The sequence below is a fragment of the Accipiter gentilis genome, chromosome 1, assembly GCF_929443795.1.
Source record: "Accipiter gentilis chromosome 1, bAccGen1.1, whole genome shotgun sequence".
Taxonomy (NCBI): domain Eukaryota; kingdom Metazoa; phylum Chordata; class Aves; order Accipitriformes; family Accipitridae; genus Astur; species Astur gentilis.
The window spans coordinates 41,877,674-41,889,917 of NC_064880.1; the positions used below are offsets into that span (position 1 = coordinate 41,877,674).

At 39.7% G+C, this 12,244-nt stretch overlaps 1 protein-coding gene across 3 annotated transcripts in view; it reads right to left on the minus strand.

Moving 5' to 3' along the window:
- The window catches only part of CLASP1 (cytoplasmic linker associated protein 1), a 189,358-nt gene that overhangs the window by 86,239 nt on the left and 90,875 nt on the right, over positions 1 to 12,244 (minus strand). For all 3 annotated transcript variants that reach the window (XM_049804241.1, XM_049804231.1, XM_049804222.1), the window contains exons 9-18: positions 11,600 to 11,752; positions 10,571 to 10,644; positions 9,661 to 9,753; positions 8,174 to 8,319; positions 7,307 to 7,442; positions 6,515 to 6,585; positions 5,471 to 5,530; positions 4,663 to 4,740; positions 1,896 to 2,063; positions 1,066 to 1,115 (exon numbers count right to left, since the gene is read on the minus strand). In XM_049804241.1, coding sequence (XP_049660198.1) covers positions 1,066 to 1,115; positions 1,896 to 2,063; positions 4,663 to 4,740; positions 5,471 to 5,530; positions 6,515 to 6,585; positions 7,307 to 7,442; positions 8,174 to 8,319; positions 9,661 to 9,753; positions 10,571 to 10,644; positions 11,600 to 11,752 — 1,029 coding nt within the window. The remainder of the gene's footprint in view (positions 1 to 1,065; positions 1,116 to 1,895; positions 2,064 to 4,662; positions 4,741 to 5,470; positions 5,531 to 6,514; positions 6,586 to 7,306; positions 7,443 to 8,173; positions 8,320 to 9,660; positions 9,754 to 10,570; positions 10,645 to 11,599; positions 11,753 to 12,244) is intronic.

Here is a 12,244-nt window from a genome sequence, read left to right on the forward strand (position 1 = left end):
AATACCTCAACTAAGAATGCTTTATCAGGGCAATGTGGGCTTCCCCACACTGCCTGCAAAGATATTTCAATGCTGACCTGATGCTACCTCTAAGAACTTTATCAGACACTAACCTAAATGCTGAGATCAAAAAGGCTGCCAGGCCAGTAATAAAGAAATTTCTAACAGAACCTAGATGGGAAAGTTCAACCACAGTACCCATCACCAGCTTGTGAGCTGCTGGCCAAAACAGACCTGCAGGTCCTTCAGTCCAGGTTCTACTAACTTCCTTCCCAACACCTCATCTTCTCATGAGGACTTCTGTTCCCATCACTTGTTGATGCTTACCCTCTTACGCATGAAGCTTGACTATTCAGCTGCAAGCAAACATGCATTTGTGTGCACAATCAAGTAGGTTACACAAGAACATCTCCTTGAATCAAAGATCTCAGTAGGGTGTACTGTATACACAAACCAGCCAGAACCCGATCTTGGTCAGGTGCAGAAGGCAACTTATCTACCAACAAAGTTTTGTCTATTATATTCTGTATTAAAATTTATTATTTAGATTATTGTATGCATTTACTTAGGACAGGAAAGCTGTACCTAAATATTCCATCTGACAGTAAAAACAGATTAGCAACGAGATGGAATTCAACACTGTAGGACTTGTGTACAGACAATGCCTCCAGTAATTGCTGAAACCACAGAGAATAAATGACAGAAAATTGTAAAGCTGAATGCACCATTAGACTACGTAGCTGTATGGCTTAGCATCAGCAGTAGTTCATTCCAGCTATTGCACAGCTAAACATACCTTGGCTAGAATTTTCAGGGCTTTAGCCTTCTTTTCAGGTGCAAGTAATAACAGATTTACTAGCTTTCAAAAGCATCAGCAGTCAATGCACAGAATGTGGTGTACAACCCAAAAGTAATTAAAAAATTTTACATACTAAGCTGCCATCTTAAGGAGTGGTAAACAGTGATCAAAGTTTTTATTTGCATATCATAGTGTCTGAAATTCTCATTCTAATTCATCACACTTCTCAGAAACACCTGAACACATTTTTCAGCTCCTGTTCTCACCTCTAGATGTAGTACTTCCAGTAGGACTTCTTTTGGCAGACAATGGACGGCTAGAAGTTAATATAAATATTTATTAAAAAAACACTAGTATTTCATAGTCATCAGTAACAGCACTACTCTGTTCCCTCAGTACACAACTGAGTTAATAGGAAGTTATTTCTATACAGGAATAGACTAACAAAGCTTATTAGTTAAGAATAAATACAGTACCACCATGAAATTCTTTACAAAAGCACTAAGAAAAAAATCTAGTATGCACATTATTTCAGTAAGAAGAGATTTTTAAGAACACTTTTCGTAGATTTTAGAAGTGACACCAGTAAGTTATGGATATTTTTCATATAGGTCACACACTTAAATGGCAGACATTTGGAGCCTAAAGTTGACTGTATCTCTAAGAGAAGGTAAAATATATACATTCAGCAGAAGAGTTACATACTGATTTTGCAGTTTCAACTCAATTTAATTAAGTAATTTTTGTTCTCTTATATGGAAAGAGGCAGACTTATACCTCTAGGATTAATGCTGAACACAGAATTTCAATCCAAGCATTGTTTTAAGCACACCTGGAAGGAATGACCAACAGTATTTGCTGTGCACAAAAAGCTTCCTAGAAAATTATTTATGGAGTCAAGATAATGATTTTTTTTTTAAAGGGTTTCACTGGCTTTTTATTTTAATACAGTGTTGGCTAAAAAAAATTTTGGAGTAACCAAGTGTTGAGGCCAAACAATGACCAGATGAGACAAAGCAATGTGATGGCTCCCTCCAATTCAATGGAGCTATCCACAGTTGCTTAAATCGAGAGGGAGTGACATTGAAAGACTTACTTAAGACTCTCCTGGGAGCTGGAGGAGGAGCGATCCGACTGTGGCAAGGACACGATGCTGTCAGAGTTCTTCAAATGCGACTGCAGGGCCTTCTGGTAGGAAGACTCCAAGGTGTGGTACAAATGCTCTGCCTCTCGGCTGAAGTGACTGTGGAAACCCCAGTAACACCTGGAAACAAGGCACAATACTGTGAATACTTCTTTGTCAAGTTCTAGGGGGCAGTGAGGCACAGGTGCAGTGAGAGCCCTTTTCACTCCTGGCATTAGTGGGCTCATTAGCCCAGTCATTTCAACCATCTACTGCCCCTATGACACACTCAAGACATATCACTTTCTTCAACCCGTTGTATTGCTCAAGCAGCTGCACAGAAGACAATCCAAATGAAAGTTAAGATAGGAACACACCATTCGGTGCATTATAAATACAGAAGTAGCCAACAAAGCTTTATTACAGAAGAAACCCTCATCCCTCTGGCTGTCTAATGTACACGGGAGATGGTAGACCCACTACACCGATACTAGTTTGGGACTGGGTGCTCAATAATTACTTCAAAAACATGCCAAAACGAGAACACACGTGCATGGGCCTGATTCAGGAAAGCACAAACTGGTGTTGTTTTCTTCCTTAAGTTTAACAAACAGCCCTCCTACAATGTTGCAGAGACAAATCTTCTGTACTGAGTTGAGGCTGTTGACTGTCTTTTTGGGAAGAAATAACAAGAAAAAGGAAAGAGGTACTCCTATAGACTTCCAGTCAGTGCCATGCTAAAAATAAAAGTGCATTTTAAGATGAGGGAAGGATTCCTCTCTGGTCCAATTCTCCTGGCTGATGGCTAAACACCATTCACACTCGTCACAAAGGAGATGAAGACTCTCAGCACTTTTCAGGGGGCAACTAATGGGCAGTTTAAGAGTAAGATCGTTAGTTCAAATCAATCAAGAATTGGTTGTGTGTGACAGCAAGTCCTCAGAGCCTCAGAGAAATCACATACATTCTCACATCACTAGAAGGAAACAAATTTGTCCTACGATCAGTCATGCTGTTAATTAAGAAACATGGTAAGAGAGAATTAAGCACACTCTCCAAAGTCTCATGCTATTCTCCTTGCTGTGTCTATTCAGCTTAACTAGTCACCTGCTATGAAGCCTCAGTGCCTAACTGTCTTTTATAGTGATGGACACATTCATCACGTAAATCCTTTCAAAAGAATTTAAGCAGTCCTACTGTGAAACACTTCTGCTTATAACATAGCATTTAGATTAATAAAATTTATTGTTCATTGATTTCATGTTTTACAGCATCCTCTTTCTGAAGAAAAATGTTCCTGTAGTATTCTGTTCAGAAGAGCATGATCCTAGTATATCAGCATACTACCTTAAGTACAATCGCATTAATGGAAATGCAAGAGATCAACAGAAGAAAATTAATTGCAAATATTAAGCTTTCCTATAGATACACACGAAGATATTATTTCAGTGTCATAAAATATTTCCTTAATTTAGGATACCATTTTGCAGTGTACTAGCACAAGGACTTTTACTTCAAGAGTAGCAAATAACAATAGAATAGAACAGACTATTTCAGTTGGAAGGGACCTACAACAATCATCTAGTCCAACCTGCCTGACCAGTTCAGGGTTGACCAAAGTTAAAGCATGTTATTAAGGACATTGTCCAAATGCCTCTTAAAAGACTGACAGGCTTGGGGCATCAACCACCCCTCTAGGAAGCCTGTTCCAGTGTTTGACCATCCTCTCGGTAACAAAATGCTTCCTAATGTTGAGTCTAAACCTCCTCTGGTGCAGCTTTGAACCATTCCCATGTATCCTTTCACTGGATACCAGGGAGAAGAGGCCAGCACATCCCTCTCCACTTCCCCTCCTCAGGAAGCTGCGGAGAGCAATGAGTTTGTCCCTCAGGCTCCTAGCTGACAACCCAGGCAAGCCCAAAGTCCTTAGCTGCTCCTTAGGGGACATTCCTTCCAGCCCTTTCACCACCTTTGTTGCCTTCCTCTGGACACATTCAAGGACCTTCACATCCTTCTTAAAATGTGGGGCCCAGAACTGCACACAGTATTCAAGGTGAGGCTGCACCAACACTGGATACAGTGGGATAATCACCTCTCTTGACTAGCTGGCTGTCAAGTGTTTGATGCACTCCAGGATTCAGCTTGCCCTCTTGGCTGCCAGGGCACACTGCTGACTCACACTGAGCCTGCTGTCAACCAGCACCCCCAGATCCCTTTCTGCAAGGCTGCTCTCCAGCCACTCCTCTCCCAATTTATACTTGTGCCTGGCATTACTCCGTCCTAGGTCTTGTATACAGGCCCAAAAAGAAAAGAAAAAATATATTAGAAATAACAGTATTTTTGCACTGAACAGAAGAAATACCAGTTAACTGCAAGCAACTCAAACATCAAAGAGAAAGACAAGGTTACTAGTTGTCAATTCTAGACTCTTGAACAACTCAGGTAAGCACTTTACCTGCTTAGACAGATAAAAAGCCAATAAAATATTACAAGAACAAACTGAAACAAGCACCATTAGAAGATGTGATATTTATATAACTCAGCCCCATGTGATCATCTTGTATGACAACATCGGTTGAAGTGCACACTCCCACTGAAGCCAAGGGGAAGTTGACATCAACTGCCAGGCGAGCATAACTTGTCTGGACTTCAGTCTCCAACATACAATACCACTGACTAGCAACACAATAGGGGAAAAGAAAGGGAGGAAGAAAAGACACCAACAACAGCTTCCACTTACTTTCTTGCCTCTATCCTGGCTTCAGAGTCTGCATCATGAATACCCTTCTTTATTGTTTCAGCTAACACTGATATGTGTCTGAAATAAGAAGGAAAACATTATCCAGCAGTCCAGAAAGATGCACCACACTTATAAACAAATGACTAATTTGATTTTGCCTTGGCCTCCAAGAACAAATAGTTCATCACATCCTCCCATTTCCATGTAAGATCCTTTGGAGCCTTTATTTATTTACTCTTACAAGTCAGTTTTAATTTCACCCACACTGCTGACTAGGAAAAGGCAAGCAGCATTCTTTATAGGTCAGTCTTTAGTTAGCTTTTGAAACTGCCTGGGGGCAAAACCACTCTCTTAACCCTTAAGAAGTCTTGCACAGTCTAGGGCTAAGGAAATTGTGTCCCAGTTTCTTCCCCCACAATTACTTTCACTGTTCATTAGTCTGAAGTACTGTAAAAGCCTCAGAAGCTCTGACAGATGTGGTAGCCTCCACATCATCTCACTCTGGGGTGCAAAAGGAACAAGAAAAAGTAAAAAAAAAAAAAAAAAAAAAAAAAAGAGAGAAGATATATTGAGTTCAGGGATTCACTCAGCCAGGTTTTCCAAGGCTGGCATAGGAGACAGACTCACCAAACTCTGACTGCCAGAACTACAGACGAATGGGGTGTGTGCACATATGTACGTGCTTTTTTGTGACAAAAATATCACTACTCAAGCTACCTGATATAATCTCACCTCCTAGATTATCCTTTCTCCAGAATTAACCTCCCCAGACATAAGTAGAGAGAAATAACTTGTTTTCAGAGCTTACCTTTCTAGGGAGTGTGTTTGCCACTCCTGCAACAGCAAGTCTAAAAATTCAAAACAGCGCCTGAGAGAAGAAAGAGAAGAAATGTTAAGTTCTTTAAGTTAACAGAGGCATGCTGACTTTGCCATACCTGCCCCTGAACAACACCCATCTTTTGTTATGAAGTTTTTTAGGACATTAGAATTCAGTAACAACCATGATAAAAACATCAACGTCTCTACAAATGGCATAAATAAACAGTCTGAAGTAGTAACTGGATGCAGCTCACTACAGAGAAGTCTGAAGAGAGGGCTTGACATAAAACAATCCAGAAAGGCCCCTTTTTCATTAAACAGGATACAGGCCTAGAAGATCTATACTAAGGATACTTTGTACCTGTTAGTTCAGGCTTCATACAGAAACTTCACATTTAGCTTCATGTGGAGTCAGATCCTTTCCAGCTTTAATCTCACCTCCTCATTTCAAGACACTAAGGCACAAGTGTGCTGTTACTTGTTCAAGGTTTGTCACCAAATTCAGCAACCACAAAGCCCTTCTTTTTGTCTAACCAGAAGAGAACTAGCTGATCTACATGGACCAGGCAGGAGTCTCCCAGTGAGGTAGTAGACTGAAGTACACTTAGATTTTAAGTGCAGAGAGGACCATTAGCACATCCAGTCCAACTTCCAGATGATGCTATTGCAGAACACTACTACTGCTGACTGGCTCAAAGAAAATGTGTCACTGTAATGGCTAGTAGTGGGGAATAGGAATGTGTCTGTAAAGAAGCCAAAATAACATGATATCAACATGTAAGCACAAAGGTTAGTTTAAAAAACATTTCTCTTTGTGGAAAAGTACTTTTCTTCTCTGCAGTGCTGCAGCTTATTCAAGATAGCTGACTTTGAATTTGATCCCAACTCATGGGGGAGAATGAGATGCATTCTTTAGTTAGTGTGTATATCAACCCTTTTCATGAATAAAAAGAACTACATGAATGTTATCAGAAAGTACGTGTGAACCTATTTACTGGTAAAAAGAGAGAGTAAATTCAAACTACATGCTCACCTTCTAACTGCAACAGACTTGGAGGTACAATTACTGGTTATGATGGGTATTAATCGAGGGATGTGCGTATGCTGGAAGAAAAACCAAACAACAAAAACAGGAAGACGTCTTTACACCACAGTTCCACAAAATGAAAGGCCATCTCTTTCAGCCACCTGAGGCCAGTATGCAGATACTTATTTTTGTTCAATTCTTAAAAATAGAACTGCTAAATAAAGGAACACTAACAGATATGTACAGATATTTTTAATTAAAAATTTTATATTTTATCTGTTAAAATATCTTTAACAGATATTTTCTTTTCTTCTATAATGACAGGCTTCAGTGAATTAAGGAGCTGAAGTCACTGCAAGAGGATCTGTCAGTGGTGACAACCTGAGAGATATCAGGCTATCTACAGCTTCCCCAATGAATCACTAGGCAGAAGTCACCTTTGTGACCTAATGGTTTTAGGAAACATGCACTGACTGAGGAATTTTAAAGCATAATTAAAGAGGATGAGTCTGTCCTGCAAGGCAGGTTTAAAACCCATTCAAAGAAAAAAGTTTGCTCAGCTATTAAAGGGATGGAAATATCTTATTCTGCAAAGAAATATTTTTCCTGCTATTTTGGCAGGGCTTAACTATCATCATCTACACAAGGCCGCATGACATCTGAGACAGCCAAACCCAGCACAATCAGAAAAGTAGATTAGGCACTAATCTAATTTTCATTGCAGCAACATTCATATTTCCTCAGAAACACCACAGTATTTGGAAATAACAACATTGTTCTCTCTTGATGTATACTTACTCGAATGATTAACCTAACTGCTACAACACCAGAAGTGGCCATGACTTTGGCACTATTTGGAATTAGATTAAAAATTGTTGGCATGATGGCTTCTGCCCCATGGTCAAACTTGTTTCCCAGAACTGATGACAAATGTCTGAAAAACAGAATGAAGTTATGCTGGTAAGCGTGCTGAGGATTAAGAGAGTCAGACTTCTACAGAACATCTGACATAAGCACATCTGACACCTCAATCTTCACAACCGTCACCTCCTCTCCAAAGGACAGAGAACACCATGTTTCAAAAAATAGTCCTTTACTTTCATTTCAAACTTGTGTTCTACAGTCATCTGAACTCTGAGAAACAGGAAGTTCAGCATAAAATAAAGTAACTAGCACAGCCAAAAATTTATTATCAAATGTATTTTTTCTGAACTTGTTAGTTTATATTGGTTTCCTGAAACTGTCTATTTTGCCTTAATATGCACAAATTTCAAAAAAGCTCTTAGTAACACTACAGTGCCCTTTTTCTTGAAGCATTTCACAAAGGATAAACCATCAAAAAAACCCTAGCTCTATCCAAACCAGAACAAAACATCCACATTTTCAGCTTTACTGTTCAATCCTTCTCTACTTGATGCATGAATGCATGGCTTGCTCATTCATTCAGCATCTCTCAAATCATCACCGTTTTAAACTCGGGAACACAGTCTGGCAGAACTACTATTAGTGGCCTACATGGACATGGTTTTCAACAGCTGTAACAAAACCATATTCTAGCTATAACTATGTAGTACTACCAGTACAAGTTACATCCTAAATGTTTTAACCAGTGTCTGTTCCTCTTCTCTACATTGCCTTTCAAGTGCGTTTAGAAAGTAAACTCACCCCAATGTGATACAAGCCTCTCGTACTACTTGAGACCGCAGGTCTTTAGCAGATAATTTAAACGCTCCATCCAAAAGTCTTAAGTGTTGGAAGAAGTTATCATATTCTGCAGCTCCAGCCAAAAGTAAGGATCGGATCTTTTTCAACTGTTAGCACCACAAAAGAAAGCAGTGACTGTTAATGAGCAATAAATAGGACAGTTATGTTCAGGGCTGATACTTGGTTTCCAGGGTCCTTCCACCATTGCTACTCAACATGCATTGAGGAACTCTCAGAGTCCAAGCAATTTTATTATTTCAGATCTTGTATTCAACCATAGGTTAACATACTAAGTATGATAATATAAACACACTAGCTAACTTTTATAGGCATCCAGAAATGTTGCATACAGCTACTCAAATGATATTGTTAACAACTGAAACATTACTTTTTAAGCCAAAAGATACCTTAAAGGTTCTCCTTATTCCCCTTAGAAACCACTTATTTACAACAGCTTCAGTCCTCTCACAGCTGACTAGTGTATTAAAAAGATGACTAGACTTAAAGGGCATGGCTCATACTCAGATCTAAGTAACACTGAGTTATATCTAGAATATGGCCATTAACTTCATTAAAATTATTATCCAGCTTTACTAGAAGTGGAACCCTGACCACATCAAAATGGGAAATCTTCTATTAATATTACAAGGACCACCATTTCATCCTATAGACATTCTTTTGGACACCTTAATAGGCCCTCATGTATAATGATGCATCCGTACAGTGCCTCAATTTAAGTTCACTGTCACACAGTACAGCAAACAAAAAAACCTGAAATACGCTGAATCAGCATGGTTAGCCACTCAGATCTGTAATACAGGATTTGACAGACATGTCAAAGTTGCTACATCCGTGATGAAAGCCTACAGTGTAGAAAAGATCATGCATCTATTTACATCATGAAAACACAGCTCACCTCAGTAAATAAAACTCAGTCTTGGCATGCACATAACATCTGATTTTCCACTTCCATATTTCCCAGAGTCATATTTACTTATTCAAAACCCAAGTGTGTAAATTCTTTCTGACTTATTTTATTTACACCTCCTTTTGCAAAAGTATAAGTAAGTTCTCTATAAGCAAAGTGACTTTCTGCCTCATCAGGAAGTTTTAAGATATCCGAGTACCACTTTTGACATTTTTATTTCAGCATCTGCTAGCAAGTTTCTAGCTTCAGAGCTGGATTTGCTGCATGAGTTCTAGTTCAACCTGATGCCGTCTCAACAGACTCTTGTATATCAAATAGCATATTCCTTCACAGATGTGGTTTAAATTCAGTTTCGTAAGGAAACATTTCCCCCAAGCTTGGGGGAACAGAACAGATGCTTACCACTTAAACTACATTCTAGTCTTACTCTGAGGTTCTCCCAGTACCCTTTTCATGGGATTAAGCTCAGTGCAGAAAAAACCTTATATTAATAGAGTTCGTATTTAAGTTCACTACTTACCGCAGAAACTCTCTGTTCCCAGTCATGCTTATCATCTGATAGTATCTCTCTTATTTTGTTTATGGATTCCTCAAGATCCCGGCTGGAATAAATCTGCAAATTTAAATACAGAGTAGCACTATAATGCAAGATTTAGTCCAGAAAAATCAGATCACTTCCCAACTATATTCTTACATCTTTGCTCCTCAGTGCTTAAACGTCATGTGCTAGCCTTGGACACAGCTGGCTTTGCAAAATGCAAAGAATTTAAACCCATTTCCTGCAATCAAAAATTACTAAATGACCACAAGATGATTAAAAGATCATCTTTTATTATTTTACTATATTTTCACAATTTTAAGCAGCATTCCTGCAGCTACTAGTGTCTATGCTAGTCAAGACCTACAGACAATCATGAGTGAACATGTGCTGTTCAGCTGTCCAAAAAATAAAGCTCTGGTGAAGGAGAAGGGATACACGACACATCTCAGCTATTCAGCTAAATCTATCAGCAAACACGCACTGTCCAGCTGTCACAGTCAGAACAGCAGCAATCCTGGAGACACAAGTGACCTTTATTGCTTTCATTTCCTAGATGGTACAGATGAAATGCAGAGAGGCTTCTGCTGACTTAAGTTTTTGTTCAACCAAACTGTACTGTACAGCATGCATGTCCAGTTCCAGCTCCACGTCCATTCCTGTGATACCGCTATCACAACCCTCCCACCCCCATTCCCTCCACTTCTGAGATTTTCACACAAACTACTGGCAGATATCACCATTTAAAACTTGCCTACTTCTAACTTGCCTTTCCCTTAAAGAAGATTTGTCAACATCATAATGAAGCACAGTTTGCCAGTGATTAGGACTAGATTCTATATCCATCTTCTGCTTTTAAGTACTGCAAGTTTTAACACATAATTCTACTTACCTGAACTGTTGGGACATCTTCAAATGCCTTAATGAAGTCTTCTTCATCCACAGCACCTGCTCCCTCTTTGGCTGCTGACATACAAATGAAAAAGCCTTTTCAATCTTCTTATCAACAAGAGAATCAATTAAGAAACCACCAGCTATCAAGGAACATAATCAGGACAAAGTTCACTATCCATGCAGCCTCAGAGTGCTGCAGATGTAATGAAAGTAGAGACATGGAAATTCAATGCCAGGCACAGACTAGACATGCACAGCATCCTTCAACTCCTAGGCACAGAGGGCACATTAGGGAAGTCATTACAGTAGTCACTCAACAGTTAGGGGACACAGTCTGAAAGATGAAAGGGAATATTTACTTTAATTATATGGGACATTTTATTTTAAAGGATTTAATCCTATCTATAATACATGAAGGTTCAGATCTGACAGGTGCACAAACAGACAAATGATAAGGAAGTAAATAGTCTCTGGAATACTAATCAGATTAGAGTGTCTGATACAGAGAACTTTCTCCATTTCTCTAGGTCACATGTAGAATTACAATCACATGTAGAATTATTGCTCACATTCAGAATTATTGCTCAGTTTTCTTTCTGCATCTTCGTTACCAGCAATATTCAAAGATCTTAGAAGCAAGCTGACACCTCAGTTTTAGACTGCATGGGCTGAAGTTTAGCATGTAGCTGTAAGCAGCCCGCCTCAGCTCAGCTAAAGAGTTGCAGCTATAAAGGCAAAAATTACAGGCTGCAATACTGACGTTATTCACTCACAGCCCTCAGTGGATAATCGCACTGGTCCAACCTTTTACAAACGTGAAACACGTTATAGGGATGTGGGGACTGCTTGGAGGGTCATCCTACCAAGGCTCGGTCAAGGCATGCAGACAATGTACACATAATGATTTCACATGGGAAAATTTGTTACTGGATCCTGGGGGCCAGTCTGGAAGCCCTTGCAGTAAGCTCAAGCATGAACACTATAAGTACTTCACATAAAGGTCAATTCATATATGCTATCGGCTTACTTGAAGACTTGGAGCCCAGAGCTGCAGACCCAAGTCTGCGGGTAGTCCCCATCCCAACTCTGCGCGAGTTTGCAGGGGCCTTTGAAGATGTAGAGGAGCTAGCTGAGGAAGGTCTATTCCCATCCACGGAGTCTTCATCATCAAAAATTTTATCTGCCAAAAAGAAAAAAAAAAAGCACACTCAGCTGTAAGTCCAGCGAAGCAAAGGGATGTCCCAAGGAACATGCCCATATGATGGCAAGTGTGCTGCATGTTCAGGTCTGCTCTGCCAGCTCTTATCTCAGCAGTGTCTTCATGCTAGAAATCCAGTTATTCACAAAAGACCACCAAACCTGATCCTTTGCTATTGCAGCCACTATGTTATAAACCCTTTCAATGAATGCATTCAGATAAAAAGAATAAACTTCAAATCCACAGTAGAAAGAGGCAAGCCACAGATAACACTTGGGGTGCCTACAGTCTGTATCTCTGATATTTATGCCTCAGAGAGCTATTTTGCCATGGGCTGTAGTGAAAGTAAGACCATGAGCAAATCCAAGATCCAAGTGTGGAGGGGATCAGGCAGCACAGGCTGCCCTGTCACACCATGCTAACTACTGGTACCAGACTGAGAATAAACAGGGTAACACAGGAAAGATCGCATGG